Genomic DNA, 18,346 nt, shown 5'->3' on the forward strand with positions numbered 1-18,346 from the left:
GAAAATTAGTGTGAAAGCCTTTTGCATGACTGAAGGGAAGAAGCTGGGGAAGTTACAGAGGAAACTGGAACTAGGTAAGGGCCTCCGAGTGGATTTTTTTTAGCCATTTTCTAAAGCACCCATAAGCCATCGAGCTGTTGTCAGTCGAGCCCTGAACTTCCAGCAGGAGCCCAGAGATTCTCTGTTTCTTAGCCTCTCTCTCGCTGTTCCCCACCCCGTGACCAGGAGGTATCCGGAGTGACAGAGAGCAGACATCCCATTATAGCTTAGCAGAAAGAATACGAGCCTGGGAGTCAGAGGACCTGGGTTCTAATCCCGACTCTGCCATGTATCTGCTAGGTGACCTTGGGCAGGTCACTTCTGTTGGTCTCTTCCCTCATCAATCAATCGATTGTATTTATTGAGCACTTACTGTGTGCAGAGCACTGTACTATGCGCTTGGGAGAGTACCATACCACAGAGTTGGTAGATATGTTCCCTGTCCACAGTGAGTTTACAGTCTAGTTGGGGAGATAGCTATTAATATAAATAAATTGTGGATACATACATAAGTGCTGTGGGACTGAGGGAGGGTTGAATAAAGGGTGCAGATGCAAATGCAAAGGTGACAGAGAAGGGAATGGGAGAAGGGAAATGAGGGCTTAATCAGGGAAGGCCTCTTGGAGGAGATGTACCTTCAATAAGATTTTGAAGGTGGAGAGAGCGACCGTCTGTCAGATATGAAGCCGGAGGGCGTTCCCGGCCAGAGGCAGGAAGTGGGCAAGAAGTCTGTGGTGGTGAGAGATGAGATCAAGGTGCAGTGAGTAGGGTGACATTAGAGGAGCAAAGTGTGTGGCCTGAGTTATAGTAGGAAATCAAGGAGGAGGGGCTGAGCTGATTGAGTGCTTCAAAGCCGATGGTAAGGAGTTTCTATTTGAATTCATCTGCAAAATACCCATTTTCCTTCCTGCTTAGACTATGAGCTCCCATATGGGACCTCATCATTTGTATCTGTCTCAGCTCTTTATACAATGCTTGGCACATATTCGTTCATTCAATCGTATTTATTGAGCACTTACTGTGCACAGAGCACTGTACTAAGCGCTTGGGAAGTAAATTCAGCAACAGAGACAATCCCTGACCACAACGGGCTCAGTCTAGAAGCGGGGAGACAGACATCAAAACAAGAAAACAGACATCAGTACTGTCATTATAAATAAATAGAATTATAGATAATAATAATAATGGTATTTATTAAGCGCTTACTATGTGCAAAGTACTGTTCTAAGTGCTGGGGAGGTTACAAGGTGATCAGGTTGTCCCACGGGGGACTCACAGTCTTAATCCCCATTTTACAGATGAGGTAACTGAGGCACAGAGAAGTTAAGTGACTTGCCCAAAGCCACACAGCTGACAATTGATGGAGCTGGGATTTGAACCCCTGACCTTTGGCTACAAAGCCCGTGCTCTTTCCACTGAGCCACGATGCTTCTCGTGATTACTGATACATTAATGATATATATATACATCATTAATAAAAATAAATAGAATTAGTAAGCACTTAGCAAACACCATTATTGTTGTTATCCCACCGTCAGTGGGGCTGTCAGGTTTCATGGGATCCTGTTCGGTTCCCCCTAGTGGCCTAGGGTGGGGCCTGACAGCTCCTTCTACCTGCAGGTCACGAGCAGGAAACTGAACTAGCCTCCTTGTCTCTCTCATCCTCTTCATCAGCGGCGATACAATCTCCACCAACCCCAGCATGGGTTAACCGTCCTGTTCTGGGCTGACCACTGGCTCCTGGGCCCCGCTGAACCATCCCCCCACCCCCACACACACTCGACAAACCAGGTCACCTAGGAGGAGGTAGAGCCACAGTGGTCGCTGGGAGAGGCGGGATCCGGTGATTGCAGACAGTGTTGGGGACAGAGGTTTCCTAGCGCTGGACTGGGCACCTTGCCCAGCACCGGACCGAACACATGGGAGCATACCCTGAAAGCCCAAGGTCTGGCCCTTGCACTCAAAGAGTTTGCAATATAATGGGATAGATGTAACACATCCCTGGTGCTGTGGAAATGATAACCAAGGAAAGAGAGCAACTGTCTGGTTGGGTTGTGATGGGGGAAGGAAGGGGTCTTTCTCTTCCTTTCCGATTCTCTCTACTTTTCTTTTTAAACTCTCTTGCCTCTGCCACACCCTTATTAGAGGAAAGCTGCGAGGGACTTTTGGGAGGTTGTTGTTTTGTTAAAGGTTGCTCTGATTACACCTTTGGGAGTCTTAATTGGAAAATGGGTTGAGCCCTTCTCCCAATTAAGCTAATTGACCTGAGACCAGAATGGTATCCTGTCAGGGGGGCCCCAGCCGAGGCTCACCCCAGAAGGGCTGGTTAAAGAGGCAGTAGCGGAGTCGGGAGAGACTGCCATGAGGAGGCAAGAGGGATTGTGGGAATTCCCCTTGCTGACCCTTAGTTGCAGGAGAACCAGCCAGAATGGTTTTGAATTGCCTCTTCATCTGGGAATTGGCAAGAGGGGTGAGGGGAGCCTACTGGTTATGTGATGGGGATGGGACAGCGAATTGGAGATCATGTGGTTTTGTGGTATAGTGGTAATAGTCATAATAATTAAGTGCAAAGTATAGTACTATAATAATTATGGTGTTTATGTGCCAGGCAGTGGGGTGGATAGAAGCAAATCAGGATGGACACAGTTCCTGTCCCATGTGGGGCTCACAGTCTCAATCCCCATTTTACAGATGAGATAACTGAGGCCCAGAGAAGTAAGTGACTTGCCCAGGGTCCCACAGCAGACAAGTGGCGGAGCTGGGATTAGAACGCATGACCTTCTGGCTCCCAGGCCTGTGCTCTATCCACTACACCATGCTGTTTCACTACTAAAGGCTGAGGAAGAAAACAGGTGAGAATTAGGGTTCCTGGCCCTCTAGGAGCTTCTGATTAAGAATGTGGTGCTGTCAAGGCCGTACAACGATCTGGCTGTTGGGGGTGGGGAGCCATGGCCATTGTGGGTTCCACACCCCTGGGGCTCCCTGAACATTGAGTCCCCCGCTTGGCCCTGTCTGTCAGCGGTGAGATGGGCTGCAGCGGTTGCGGGGTTTGTCCGCAGTTGGCTGGGGACGACTCCGTGGGGTTTGGTGCAGGCCAGCCAGCCAATGGGTCTGAGCCAGACACTGCCTGGGCTGTGGAATAGCTGTGGGGGACGGGTGGGTGAGGGAGGCATGGAGGGGATCGCAAAGCCCCACAGGAAACAGCCCAAAAGCCTGATCTCTGGCCTTGGCTTGGCAGAACTGCTGTAGACGGACCTGGGGACCGGCAGGACCCGGGCAGGGTATGTGGTCTGGAGGGTTCATGGTGGGAGCCAGGAGACCTGGATTCTACCCTCAGCTCTGTCACTGGCCTGCTGTGTGACTTCAGGCAAGTCACTTACCCTCTCTGTAGCCCAGTTTGCTCCTCTGAACGATGGGGATGACCTACCTAGCCCTCCCTCTCCTTTACAGCAAGTCCTTTGCAGGACAGGGATTGTGTTCTGAGCCGATGATCTTGCATCTCCCCCTGAACTAAGTGAACTGAACTTCCCCTGATCGATCTGCTGAAAGTGAGCACTGCAGCAACACCATAACCATGACAAGGGCAGTAGCATTAGCAAATCCATGTGGGCAGGGAATGTGTCTACCAACTCTGTTGAATTGTACTCTCCTAGGCACTTAGTACAGTGCTCTGCACACAGTACATGCTCAATAAATACCATTGATGATGATGAAGAGAAGTGTGATTACCAGGCTGGGCCAATTGGTCCTGACTGTGGTGGGGAAGGGAGTGCTACTTGCTCAGCAAATGTTGGGGCTACCTGCTGCCTCAGTGGTGGCACTAGTCAGAGGAGAGCAGAGCATGGGCTGGATGGGGGTAGACCAGTGCCTCATGCGTGGGCCTGGGAGTTGGAAGGACCTGGGTTCCAATCCCAGCTCTGCCACTTGTCTACACGCTGAAAAAAACATGCTGAAAAAAGCCATTTATTGAGTAATAGCATATGAATAACTTGTTACAAAAATTGATTTGCGGAAAGGCAAATTCACTCTTTGTGAGAAATCACAGAGTAAAACCACATTCTTTTTCCAAATCTTTAAATCATCAGAGAAGCAATTTCAGTGAACAAGACCTGTGAGAGGCCAGGGTGAGGAGAGTGTACAGTTGCCATCTCCATGTAACAGAAAGCCTGCCACACCAAGAGAAAGTAATTGCTCCAGCTCTCCTTTTTTAATGCAAAGACCCTTTCAGATGTGAATTATTACATTTTGGAAATCTTCCTGAGCACACAGGTTTCCTAATGCTGGGCAGAGAAGACTTCCCTCAGACACTCTTCACCGAGCAAGGAGAGGATAGCCAGGAAAGGAGCAGCATCCGGGCACTTCAGTGGGTACATTTCTGGCAAGAGGGTGGCGGGGGTGGGGGGGGGCATGAATTTCATTTTTTACTTGGAAGAATTTTTAATTTTAAAAAAATTAATCATGAAGAGCATTTCTCTTAGGGGTCTGAAATAACAAACTACAGTAGGAGAAGAGCCAGACATATTGGCTGGTTTCTAGCCTGGAATCCCACAGCACGTTTGGGCCCATGCTTTCCTTGACCAACCTTTTTTAAAAATGGAATTTGTTATAATAGTAATAATAATAATGATATTTATTAAGTGCTTACTGTGTGCCAGGCACTACACTAAAAACTGGAGTAAAGGTAAGATAATCAGGCTGGACAGAGTCCCTGTACCACATAGGGCTCCCAGTTTTATTCCCCATTTTACAGATGAGGTAACTGAGGTCCAGAGAAGTGAAGTGACTTGCCCAGGGTCAAACTGCAGACAAAGGGCAGAGCCGTAAATAGAACCCAGGACCTTTGACTGCCAGGACTGGGGTCTTTCTGTGAGACCACACTGCTTCTCGAGTCCCATCTCTTGGCCAAAGCCATGAAATGGCACATTGCCAGTTCCCATTTTTCTTTGAGCAGAACTGAAACAAGTCCATCTTGTTGTGTGGCTCAGTTGTCAGGCAGCCCACTGCCCATCAGTGCTATACATTTTGTTTTTAGCAGGAACTAATAATCATAGAAAGCCCACAAAGAGCCTCTAACCATACTTCCGGCCAAGGCGCAGTCCTAGAAGCAGACTGTTCTCTTCCCTGTTCTGAGGAAGGTTGTTGGCTCCATGCCAAATCTGTCTGATCAATTAGTCAATCAGTGGTATTTATTGACCTCTTACTGTGTGCAGAGCATTGTACGAAGCACTTGGGAGCATACAATATAGCAGAGTTGGTAGGTGCATTCTTTCCCCACAACGGGCTTACAGTCTAGAGGACGAGATTTAAGTTTGCAGCCCAGGGCAGTAAAGTAGCAAACTCTGGCTCTTTTGAATTTAATCGAATAACCCAATGACCCTCCTGTGTGGGACCTTGGTCCTGCTTGAAACACAGCCAGTCAGAATCTTTATTTCCCTCTGACCTCAATTCCACTTAGGTATCTCATAACTCTGTCATGGTATTTTGTTAAAACAAAAGAAAGTGAAAATAGAACATGAAGGTGATTTCTAATGAGCAAGGCAGAGATGTTAAAGTATCAGCATTTCAAATGAGAGATTTTTTCAACTTTAAGTGTATGAGTCCGGGTGCTCTTTCTGGACATATTCCTTGGCACTGGGGTCTGGTCCTCCCATTGTAGTGTAGAGCTACTCTGTCCGAAGACTAATCTAGAAAAATACTAGAGGGGCAGATGAGGCTGATGTGAGCATCATTTCCTCTCCCACTCGTTCCACAAAGGTGGGACTGGGAATCAGTATCCTCCGGAGAGCTGAGCTGCTCATCCCAGTTTGGGGAACGGTTCCCTCTGCCCATGCTCTCCCCATTGCTGGGGAAAGAGACGATCCAGCAGAGCCCATATAAGTTCACCGAGGGTCTGGGCCACCTCCTCCAAGGATGAAAGGATTCCATCCCATCTAACAATCAATCAAGGTAATTACTGAGCACTTACTACGTGCAAAGCACTGTTCTAAGCACTTGGGAGAGTACAATTCAATAGAATTAGTGGACCTGTTCCCTGACCATAACAAACCTCTAGATGGAATCGAGTCCAACTTTTTCACATAGAAAATGGATTTTTCAGAGCATCTAAGCTGGGGTGGGTAGATTGTCAGCTCTTTCTAAGCAGGGATCCTGTCTGACAATTTTATTGTATTTATTCTCCCAAGTGCTTAGTACAGTGCTCTGGACACAGTGAAACAAAGTCTCAGGCCCACAAAGAACTCATAGTCTAGCTTATCCATAGTTTACAGGTGAGGAAACAGGTCCAGAGAGGTCGAGTGGCTTGCTTTGTCGCCCAGAAAGCCAGTGGCAAGCTGGGACTAGAACCTGGAAGTCTCAATCAATGATATTTTTTTTGCACTTACTTCAGTCAGAGCAGTGTATTAAGCACTTGGAAGAGTAAAATACAGTTGGTAGACATGATGCCTGCTCTTGAACTCTTTCCATCAGGCCATGTTGCCTTCCATTTTTATGCCTGTTGTCTGGATGATAGTACAGATTCTTTGAGGGCAGGAACTATGTCTTCTGCTTCCAAAACTCTGAGTAGAAAGTATTAAGACTGTGAACCCTATGTGTTACAGGGACTGCTCTGACTTGATTAACTTGCACTTTAAACACTGATTCATAGTAAGCGCTTAAAAATACCATAATAATAATGTTTTTAAAGTGGTATTTGTTAAATGCTTACTGTGTGCCAGGCACTGGACTAAGCTCGGGAGTAGAGACAAGATAATCAGGTTGGACACAGTCCGTGACCCACATGGGGCTCACAGTCTTAATCCCCATTTTATAGATGAGGTAACTGAGACACAGAGAAGTTGAGTGACTCACCCAAGGTCACACAGCAGACAGTGGCAGAGCCGGGATTAGAATTTTTTAAAAAGCGTTCAATGAATAGCATTGATTGATTGCTCCCAAGCCAATGGACACTCCATCTTTGGAAAGCAAGGAATGCACTCAGTGTGTTTGGGGATGCATGGAACTATTAGCATGGAACAAAATGGATGGTCAAGCAATGCCTGAGTTTTCTTGCCCCTGGCTTGGATCCTAGTCCTGTAGCCATCTGCATACAAAATGCTCAGGGCGACCCAATTTGACTGTGTCACAAGAAGGTGACACAAAACACACACACACACACACACACACACACACACACACACACACACACACACACTCACCCCACCTTACCCCCATTGGTTGCATACCTCTATCTGTCTGCTAGGCACCAAGTCCTGGGTGTTTCCAGGGTCATGGGTTTTGATTGCTCTATGAAAACCACAAAAATGCCAGCCTATTTTAAAATTTTTCTTCCCTAATAGATTGGATGAAGTTCAAAACATGGGTTTGGTTTGGGTCTCAGGTTCCCATTTCTCACCTCTCTAGTCTCTGAGAATCATCTGGGAATGTTGGGATGGGGAAACAGTGGCAAGAACACAGGCCTGGGAGTCAGGAGACCTGGATTCTAGTCCCGGCTCTGTCACTTACCTGCTGGGTGACTTTGAGCAAGTGACTTAACCCTTCTGAGGCTCAGTTCCCTCATCTGTAAAATGGCGATAAAATACCTGCTTTACCACTGCAGACCACGAGCCTCACATGGGCTAGGAATACTGTCCGATCTGATTATCTTGTGGCTCCCTCAGTATTTAGCCCAGCGCTTAATGCATTCACGGTAGTGTCTGTCACTCCATCCATCGCCTTTGGCCCCAGGGTTCATGATTTAAGTGTTTGGGCCACTTTCCTTTCTGGAAAAGCCCAAAGGGCACCCAGAGATGTCTGGAGGGTCTGGGTGCTGCACCTCGGCTAAGGGGCAGGTGGATGGGGGGGGGGCCCTTCAGGGCCAGACTGAGAAATGGGCATGATGGAGGGAGGGGTCAAAAAGCAGCAGTTCCTTCCCCCTCAGCATGCCGCCTCTCTCTGCCGAGCCTGAGTTAAAGCTACATCCCAGGCTGATGGAGAACAGCAGCTTTGGCGAGCCTCCTAGTGAGAGCCAGGGACTTTTGTGAACTGCTACAAGTGACATTCAGGGTCCTGATTGGCAGTAACCCCGCTCCCCTCAGCAGGCTAACACAGGCAGGGGACAAGAGGTGGCTCCCTTTAAAAGCTGGGCAATTTGGTCTCTTGCTTCAACCTCATCATCAACCAGATCGGGGGAGGCTGTGAAGCTGCTGAAGGGTTTTTTCCTGGTCTATTTGGAAAATTTGTCAGTGTTGTACAATAATTCCTTAGATGGTCAGTTGCTCCATTAGATGGTAAGTTCCCTGAAGGCAGAGATGGCATGATGTGCCAGGTGCACTAAGTAGAAGCTTAATGGAAAATAGAACAGAGCCACACGTCTCAAGAGGGATGATGACAAATCTACCATGTCTACCAATTGTACTATCTTGTGCTCTCTCAAACATTTAGTACACTGCTCTGAACACAGGGAGTGTTCAACAAACGCTGTTGATAGGTCGATCTAGCATTAACTACTCCTGGTCAATTGCAGCCATTGAACTTGGAAGGGTGATGTAACTTTGGCCAGCCTCTTCCCCACACACCATCCACCTGGATGAGGTGTTGGTGAAACTAGGCCAAAAACCCATTTTCTTCCAGCAGCCTGGTCCTCGTGCTAGACTTCTCACTCTTTTTCTAATTACACTCTGACTTCTCTGAGATCATAGGGAGTCAGAGGTGGGAGACGTGAAGTGGGGTGATGGAATTATGCCTCATTAACTGCTGGTGAGTGATGCCTGGGGGTCTGAATTATGGAAAAGTAACACTTAGATTTAATTAATAATGCTTCTGCCTCATAAAGTTGTTGTTTTTCGGAATTAATTTTGGTTGTCATGATAGCTGAAGTGGTACGTGGTAGGTTAAGGAGCCCATTCTGTAGTGAACATGATTGATCTCTGCCAGAGGCCAAGAATGACTGGTTCCCAAGACGAACCTGTCACCGGTTTCTTGACTGTGGAAGCCACCTGCCTCCTTTCCTTATTCAAAGGCGGTCTAGGAGCTGGAAGACCTTGGTTCGAGCCCAAGCAGAACTGCTAACCTGCTGTGTGTGATCAGGGACAAGTCACTTAATTTCTCTGTATTTTAGTTTCGTCCTCTCTAAAATGTGGATAATACCACCTGCCTCCTCTACTTGCCTCACAGGTTGTTGTGAAGCCTAGAATGAGCTAATTCAATCAATCAATGGCATTTGTTGAATGCTTAATACGTGCAGAGCACTGTACTAAGTGTCTGGGAGTGTACTGTAAGAGTGCTTTGGGAAGAAAAGCGCTATAGAAAACCAAGGTATAGGAAAGCATCATGTCCTAGTGGATAGAACATGGTGGGCCTGGGAACCAGAGGACCTGGTTTCTAATCCCAGCTCTGCCATTTGCCTTCTCTGTAGCCTTGTGCGAGGTGCCTGAAGTCTCTCTGCCTCATTTTCCTCAACTGCAAAATGGGAATTCAATACCTGTCCTCCCTCCTGCTTAGGCTGTGTATCCCATGCGGGACAGGGACTGTATTCAGCCTGATTAACTTGTGTCTACCTCATTGCTTAGAACAGTGCTTGACACACAGCTCTTAATAGATGCCATTAAAAAAAAAGGCCATGACCCACTGGTCCTTGCCCCCACCTCCTAGGAATCTAGGCACTTGTGTTCCACTGCTTAGCTCTGGTTCGTCTCTGGTGGGCTGCTGACAACTTCTCTCAGCTCTGCAGCCTTCTCTGGGTGGACCTCCCAGCCACCTCTCCCAGCCCGACTGAGGGCTAGCCAAGCCCGAAAGGTCACCAACAGACCATGGGGTTTGGATTCCCAAACTTCACCCCCATCTACCCGGTCCTCATGCCCTGGGTGTTGGAGCTGCCCGCTACAGATTGCCAGAGGGAGGTGGGGCAAGGAGAAGCTTCCCCTGGAAAGATATTACTCAAGCTATGCCTTGCTCCAGGAGTGGTAACTTTTTTAGGGTGAAAAGGAAAGATCACTTGCCATCCAATGCCAAGTGGGGTTTGAACCTTTACTGATTCTTCCTTATATGAAGAAACTCAACTCCCTCTTTTAGGGGCCCTGGGACCACCCCGGTCCCAAAAGATTGATCGATAGATCGCTCTCAGTTTTTGTCATGATGGCAGGCTGGGATCAGTGTATTGGAATGGAAGACACACTGAATGGCACCTGTGAGATATTCTGGGGAAAGATTGGTTGGGCATGTGGAGAAATGGCATATGCCCTTCCTTGGCTATTAACGGCTTTTTAATAATGGAATTCTAAATTCATTCAATCAATCATATTTATTGAGTGCTTACTGTGTGCAAAGCACTGTACTAAGCACTTGATCTAGTATCATCTCATTTCATCATCATCATCTAGCATCATCGTCTTAATCTAGAATCATCTCTCCCTGAATACTCCCCCATTAAAAAAATCAATCTCCCAATAATTTTTGTGTGAATAGGACAGAGCTGCTGGTGCGATATTGTCCCAATTTTGAAATTGCAGCAAAAAATATCTACCATAAAGGAGCTTTGAATGAAACAAATTGCTATGTAAGGCTGGTTGTAGAAGTGTATGCATAAGTATATGTATATATACTTGTATATATCCTATATGTACACAAACATTCTTTTTCTAAGTTGAAAACAAGGGTCATTAAGTTACAGTACTTTGGAGATTCCTGATCACTGCACATTGCAATGTTCTAATGTTCAACTCATTAGAACAGTCAACCAAGATGAATGATGGGAAAATGCTGAAAATATTAGTTCAGCTAGGCTCGATTCCCAAAATAATCAGCTCCATGATGCTAATCACTCAGTGATAGAAAGAATAGATTGGATTGCTTTTCTGGTCCTTGCGTATCTTAATAGGGTTGGGGGAGGACCATGACTGTTTTATTTAGTTTCCTACATGAGTGACAGGATTGCCATAGAGACAAAAGTAAAAAACTATTAGAAGATATTCGTGTTGTTGAAAGCCATCTTTCATTTTAATTAGGCCTTTAATAATCTCCAATAAAGCATCCAAAGAAAGGACCAAGTTTTGAGTATCTGTCGAGACCTCCACCAAGTACAAGAATGCACATTTTCACTTGTGATCCTCCACTCCACCGCCCCTATTTTCCCACTTAGAAGTCTGTGTGCATGGAGGTATGTACATATCGGTGTATATGTACATATCTGCCTGTGTGGCTGTGCATGGATTTGTGTGCCCATAGGGGCCCAGAAGAAAACATAGACACTCCCAGTTAAGGTTTGGTCTCAGACCACTGTGTAAATCACGGTGACTTGATTCCAGGGGATATTATTTTATTTTTATTTTTATTTTTGAATCTTCTGGCCCAAACCCACTGCAAGAGGGGGATCATCGACCAAGACTCCCCCATGAGCCTCAGCTGGGTGGGCCAGCCCCACTCCTGCCTGTTTCCCCCTGCAGTGGAATGAGCGAATTTTCACATCTCGATCGTTAGATTCAGTGGCTGTGTAGGAGCAGTAAGGACTTCCAGAATGTGGTATTTTGGACATCTCTGAGATTCGCTTTCGTAATCAGCCCATCCGGGGCCTGTCGTTAAGAGAGCGGCCCTCCCTGGGACTCTGACTAGAGCCAGTTCTAAAATCCCAGGCTCTTAACTCCACCACAGGCACGGAATGGTTCCTACAGTCGTCCCGAGTCAACAGAGTGAAATCCAGTGAGCACCGCAGGCTGTCGGAAACAGAGCCCGCTTGAGAGTTGGGGTCCATAGAGGGCGGAGGAGCCAGACTACCTCCTTCGCTCTCCACCCTCCCGGCCCTCTACCACCCCGCAAGCCCTGCTGGGCGGGCCGGGCACACTAGGCTATGAACATTTGCCTCTCGGAAGCTCTTGAGAGCCTCCTAGAGAAAGTCTGGAACATCTGATCCACATAGACGGCAATCATGGAACATCTGAAAACTGATAGGGAAGAGAACCCATCACGGAACCGTGGATAACTAGAAAGCAAGAGCCACCTGGTGGATCTCACTATGCTGGAGGAAACGCAAAAGTCAATGGGCGAATTAGGAGCCCTTGTCACTGTCCGCGCCCCTGTACAAGTCTGCCAGCTTCTTAAAGCGAGGGCCCCAGTCACTGAGGTAATCGTAGTCTTGGTCTCCATCCGTGGTCACAGACCCCAGGGAGCTCAGGGACTCGGCCACCGAGCCGCTCCCTTCGTACGCGTATGTGGCCAGTGAGTCATAAGGGGGTGCCCCAGGGTCCGAATCGTTTTCCTTTAACCTTTGGTTGATGAAATCTCGGACGTCGGTGTTCTCTCGCACCGCATGAGTCCGTCGAGGGAGCAGCAGGGCCTCAGGCATGATGTCTCGCCGGAGCTTGTTGTCGTCGATGGCTTCGGGGTTCCTCAGCGTGCCTATGTCAAAGGCCTGCGTGTCCTCCTCGCCCCCGCCCTCGTCATTGTAGCTCACAATGTTGTCTCTGATGTCCTCCTTGGAAACGATCAGAGGCTCTTTCTTCCGCTGCCGCCTCAGAGCCGCAAAAAGGACCACCGTCACTGTCAGCAGAGAGAAGACACAAGGGGAATGAGGGTTAATTTACCACCCTATTAGAGCCGAGCCCAACTCCCGCAACCGGGTGACCAACTGCAGAGCGGCCAAAGAGTGTGGCTGGCTCGACCCTGGTGGGGGAGCCAGCCATTTCATAACAACCGAGTCCAGGATCGAGAGTCGTGGGAGAGTGATAGGGGCCCATATGAAACCACCTGGGCTTCTCTCATCAGAAGCTGTTTTTACCTCTTGGAAAGGGTGGAGAAAATGTCTCAAGGAGAGAGAGAGATTTACAATCCAAGAGTGAGAGTGCAAATAATGCTGACACCCAAAATGCTAGGAAAATTCTTCTAAGGAAAAGACTGCTACCTCTGGGCACGTGCGGGACAGTTCTGCTGACCTAGGTGTCAGAAATAACCTTTTTGGGAGACTTTTTTCTTTTCTCTCCAGGATAGGGAGAAAAGAAATTCAGATTCCAACCAGGCATTTGGATATCACATCTTGACAATAGAGATCAGCGTGTTTCTATTGTTAATATGTACATAGATATTTCAGTCAGGGTGTGATGATGATGCTGATGACTCTGAGGTTTGGATTGGTGTCCACTGAGACCAGCGGGTAGCCACCCATCACTCCTGCACCCTCGGGCGTGAGAGGTCGCTCCTTGCTGGCCTGTTGGTTTTGTCCCCACAGTGCCTGCTGCCATTTTCATTTCTTCCTCTGGGCGAGTCATCGTTCCTGTAGCCTCTGCTCCAGGAGTCCGCAGAGAGAAGACCTGCACTAACCCTGAGCCAGTCTGGAATTGGGAAAGGAAGAGGCTCCCCGGACACAAGGGGTCCCCTGTTGAGATGAGGTTTACTGTTCACACACCACAGAGGCTCCTTCAACCTTCAGTCATGCATCTTGGTGACTGGATCACTCATACAGGTGTATTGATGAGGCACTTACTCTGTGCTAAGCACTGTGGTAAGGGCTGGGGTAGACACAGGATAATCAGCCCAGGCACAGACCTCGTATCACATGGGGTTCCCGGTCGAGGAGGCAGGGAAAGCATGGATCTTGTCCTCATTTCACAGATGAGGAAACTGAGGCCCAGACAGGTTTAAGTGACTTCTCCAAGGTCACAACAGGCCTCAAACCCAGGTCTCCTGATCCTCTGTACTATGCTCTAGCCACCAGGCTGTGTGGTACCCAGGTCCTGAGCCATTTCTTCTTGAAAGGAATGCTGCTCTTTCTTATTGATCCTCTAAAAGTCAGAAGGTCTTACCACTGGTGTTAAGGCTGGCCCCTTCCCTCCAGAACCAATGACTGCTGCGGTTGGCCCAGGTTGTGTTAGACTGAGAGGATCCTTCCAGCCTTCCCCCTGGTCCTCCTGGGACTACTCAGCCCGGTAGTCACAAGGCCAGAGACAAGAGAGCAGGGAGAGGGGCTTTGGAGATGGTGGCAAAGAATCCCGAGAGGGCAGTAAGCTCCCTAGCAATGCTAGTCCACCTCTCTGGGCTCTGCTAGTCCACTTCTCTGCACATAGTAAGCGCTCAATAAATACGATTGAGTCTAAACACCTGAGCACCCTCGCCCTCTCGCCCTCTCGCCCGCCCCCTGCAGAGCCCCGCATTCCACATGTCTGCCCGGAGGGGATGCTGATGTCTGGGTTCCTGGCCAGGACTCAGCCTAGGGACCTGTAGTCCAGGATTCCACTGCTGGGCTTGTTTGGGCTTCTGTCAGGAGGACCCTCAGTGTGGATGTTGAGCTGACATGAACCTTTAGGATGGATTTTGTTCCTGACCCCCAGGACGAGCATTGGGCTGACCCTAAGGGTGGATGCCAGGCTCTTTCAAATTTAGGATGCAAAAAGGGAATTTTTCATAAGGAAGTGCTCCCCAAAATGTGCTGCCCTCATCAATAGCCTCTTCATTTCCAGCAGTGCCAACTGTGTCCCTACTGTGAAGCCGCTGTACTAGACGCTTGGTTGAGAACAATAGTATAGTCGATCCCTGCCCTCAAGGAACTTACACTCAATAATATTTGCTGTGCATCTGCCGTGGGCCAAGCACTGCAATAGGCACTTGGGAAGGGCAGCCTCCTGCTGAATACCTGCCTCCCACCCATGCCAAGCGACACCCTGCTGCTCCCACCCTCCTGTACTGAGTGTTCTGCCCCCCCCCCCCCACCCCCGTACTGGTGATCTCACCACTCACCACCCACCTGCTCAGCCCGTCTCCATTCTGACACCTGCCACACCCATCCCCCATACGGATGGCCCCTCCCGCTGACCTGAGCTCCCCCTCACCGTACCAAGCAAGATGACTCCACACAGGAGGATGGCCATCAGGGCCCCAGTGCTTAACCCGGCTGGGTGGACCAGGGCCTCGGCGCTGCAGCTCTGCATGTTCCCGTGGCGGTCACAGGCACACACGCGGACGGTCACCGTCCCCGTGCTGCTCTGGGCTGGGTGCTCCCCGTCCGCTATGACCACGGGCAGGAAGTGGGCGCTCATCTCGTGCCGACTGTACCCATTCTTCCGTGTGAAGATCCCCGCCGTGTTGTCTGAAAGCCAAAAGCAGGATAGTATCAGGCCGTGATTCCAAGACTCAGGAGGGCCCAGGATCATGGCCGGCTTTGGAAAGCCAAACTGCCATCCATTTCACGTCTGAGCTTTTATCCAACAATGTGGTAGCGGCTCTCTGCCTCACCCCTCCTCACAACCCAACAGCTGAAGCAGTGCAAGGCACAGCTACTCTCAGATTCCAAAGGAATAGAGATAATAATCATGATATCTGTTAAGTACTCCCTGTGTCCCAAGTCCCAGGCCAAGTGCTGAATTGGGTACAAGATAATCAGATTGGACAGTCCCCATCCTACATGAGGTTTCTGGTCTCAGGGAGAATGATATTCCATCCCCATTTTACAGAGGAGGAAACTTGGGGCCCAAAGAAGACAAGTAACTTGCCCAAGGTCACAGAACAGGGCAAAGTGGCAGAGCTGGGATCAGATCTCAGGTTTCCTGATTTCCTGGCCTGCCCGGTCTCTTTCCACTAGGCCAAGGGTGACAAAAAAAACACGCACGAAAAAAGACTAAGAAAGCTTATTGCAAGATTTATAAGGCTAAATCTTGAAGTGAAAATTATTGTGCTTGATTTATTTACCTGACTACTGTTTACTGTCACTCTTTGTGCTGATCCACTGTGCTTAAAATGAGTTCCTAGTAAACAATGAATATCAAATCACGGCAATTGATTCTCATAGTAAAGCTATTGAAGCATCGATAGCAGGGGCTGCCACATCATCCTGTCACTTACTGGAACCAACACATTAGAACCAATTCACAGCTACATTGGGGTTGATTATCCTTCCATCGAGTTTTCTCCAAATTGCGTAGTGAAAACACAGGTTGGAGCAGAGGTGACTGCACTTACCTCTGTTGTCCTGAACTGTAAAGTTGGCACTATTGACTACTTCTGGAGGCAAGGAGAAGGAGAACTGGTGTCCACCGTGAGGGTCATCCTTATCCACAGCACTTAGGGTCTGTATTAGCTAAAGAATGTGAGTGTGAATACAAGCAATGAGTGACCACAGATTCCCGCAAGAGGAGTGAGCAGGCCTTCCCTAGTTAATCTTTTAAATTCCCCACGGGGCAAGTCAAAAGTGCCTGGGGATCCTTTGGCTGAAAATCTCGGGTGGGCTGAGTGAAAATCCTGCTAGTTTTCGTCACCTTAGCCCATCATCTGATTCTGTCAGCTCTATAGGAACTATGATTGCTTCCCGAAGTTACTCCTCACTCTGACAGCTTGCAAATCTGAACCGCATTGAAAGGCTGACACCAAAGTGCTCAATACCCATCCTTCAGGAAACACAAGGCTGTGCCGGTCTGCTAAGATCAATAGATCACTCATTAGTATTTACCTAGCAGTGCTAAGTGCTTGGTAGAAGACAATAGAGTTAGTAATCCTGATCCCTGCCTTTGAGGAGCTTACTGTATAGCAAGAGAGACAGATGCTAAAATAATTTACAGGTAGGAGGAAGTAATAGGTTATATATAACATTTTTTTCTTGTATTTAAGTGCTTACTATGTGTAAGCTCTGTTCTAAGCTCTAGGAAAAAATTTACATAGGTTGTGCACACAGCACAGGGGTGCTGAAGTGGCATTTTATGGGTAGAAGGGGTTCGGGAGATTGTGTCAGGGTGCTGAAGTGGCATTTTACAGGTAGAGGGCTTTCATGAGATCGTGTCTAACAACTTGTACTTTCCCAAGCGCTTAGCACAGTGTTCAGCATACAGTAAGTACTCAGTAAATACCACTGATTGCTTGATTGAGATGAAGTTAATTGGGGACGGCTTCCCGGAGGAGATGAGACTCCAGAAGGGCTTTGAAGGTGGAGAACTCAGCGGCCTGCCTGCCTTGAAGGGGAGGGGATGAGCCAGGGGCCGGGAGCGAGAAGGTCAGTAGGCCCCGTGGTGGCAGGGGGGCGAATTGAACCAAATGGCCCAGTCCGCCTGCCTGTGGGAGTCCCAGAAGGCTCGAGAGCTCTGACCCCAGTGGTCCAGCAGGCCCAGGCTCCACCTACCTGCTCCGCCGTGGCCTTTTCACAGACGAATGTTTCGTAGGCCTGGTCCAGTTGTGGGGGGTTGTCATTGACATCCAGGACTTTAATGAAGAGTGGCACCCGGCTACTTTGTCTGGGGTTGCCTGTGGGAAGGCAAAACCCAGGCATGACCACAGACCCGCAGGGAGAACTGCTTCCGTCAGCCTGGAGTGTGCTGACTGACTGGGTAGCTCACACTAGAATGGCCACGAGCAAATAATAATAATGATAATAATAATGACATTTATTAAGCGCTTTTATGTGCAAAGCACTGTTCTAAGCACTGAGGAAGTTACAAGGTGATAAGGTTGTCCCATGAGGGGCTCACAGTCTTAATCCCCATTTTACAGATGAGGTAACTGAGACCCAGAGAAATTAAGTGACTTGCCCAAAGTCACACAGCTGACAAGTGGCGGAAACGGGATTTGAACCCATGACCTCTGACTCCAAAGCCCATGCTCTTTCCACTGAGCCACGCTGCTTCTCTGAGAGGCAGTGGCTGGATGACTGAATCGAGCCTATTCTCCTCCTGCTCCCGGGTGGGGAGAACCGAAGGGCAGGGAGGCAGGGAAATCCATGGCAGCTGACTGCCTTAGACTGACGTGAGGGCAGTCTTTAGTGTGGGTCTAGGAAGGGCCTAGGGTTGGGTGAAGTGAAGCACTAAGGTGATCATCAGGGAGTCACACCTGGGTACTACCCAGGAGCCATGGCTGTTGTGAACTGGACCCCTAAGAGGTGGCTTGCAGTGTGCTGGGCGTGGCACTAGGCACGGCACCAGACGTGGCACTAGGTGTGGAGCTGCATAAGGAGAGCTGGAACCTGAGATGGTGCACTCCTCCTTCCCTGGGAAAATTCCCTGGAAGGATGAGTGATTGTATTACATGGCAGTAGTTTGGATGGAGAGGAAAGAGTGGATTTTAGCGATGTTGTGTAGGTGGGACTGACAGGATTTAGTGATGGATTGAATATGTGCGTTGAATGACAGAGAGAAGTCAAGGATAAGGCTATGGACATTTGAGACAGGAAGGATGGTGGTGCTGCCTACAGTGATGGGAAAGTCAAGGGGAGGACAGGGGTTGGGTGGGAAGATGCGGAGCTCTCTTTTGGACATGTTAAGCTTGAGATGACAGGAGGACAAGGTGAGGGTTGCCCCTTTTGCCACCCAACCACATGCCACTTGCTATCCCCGAGCCACACCCCAACGCTGCAGGGGGAGGTTGGTCT

The 18,346-nt window shown here is 48.8% G+C and overlaps 1 protein-coding gene across 2 annotated transcripts in view; it reads right to left on the minus strand.

Annotated features, from left to right (window-relative positions):
• Positions 1 to 10,580: 10,580 nt before the first annotated feature.
• The window catches only part of CDH6 (cadherin 6), a 61,756-nt gene continuing 53,990 nt past the window's right edge, over positions 10,581 to 18,346 (minus strand). For both annotated transcript variants that reach the window (XM_038770445.1, XM_038770444.1), the window contains 4 exons: positions 17,105 to 17,226; positions 15,955 to 16,072; positions 14,834 to 15,085; positions 10,581 to 12,546 (listed from right to left, as the gene is read on the minus strand). In XM_038770445.1, coding sequence (XP_038626373.1) covers positions 12,056 to 12,546; positions 14,834 to 15,085; positions 15,955 to 16,072; positions 17,105 to 17,226 — 983 coding nt within the window. In that variant the 3' untranslated portion in view covers positions 10,581 to 12,055. The remainder of the gene's footprint in view (positions 12,547 to 14,833; positions 15,086 to 15,954; positions 16,073 to 17,104; positions 17,227 to 18,346) is intronic.

This window comes from Tachyglossus aculeatus, chromosome X3, assembly GCF_015852505.1.
Source record: "Tachyglossus aculeatus isolate mTacAcu1 chromosome X3, mTacAcu1.pri, whole genome shotgun sequence".
NCBI lineage: Eukaryota > Metazoa > Chordata > Mammalia > Monotremata > Tachyglossidae > Tachyglossus > Tachyglossus aculeatus.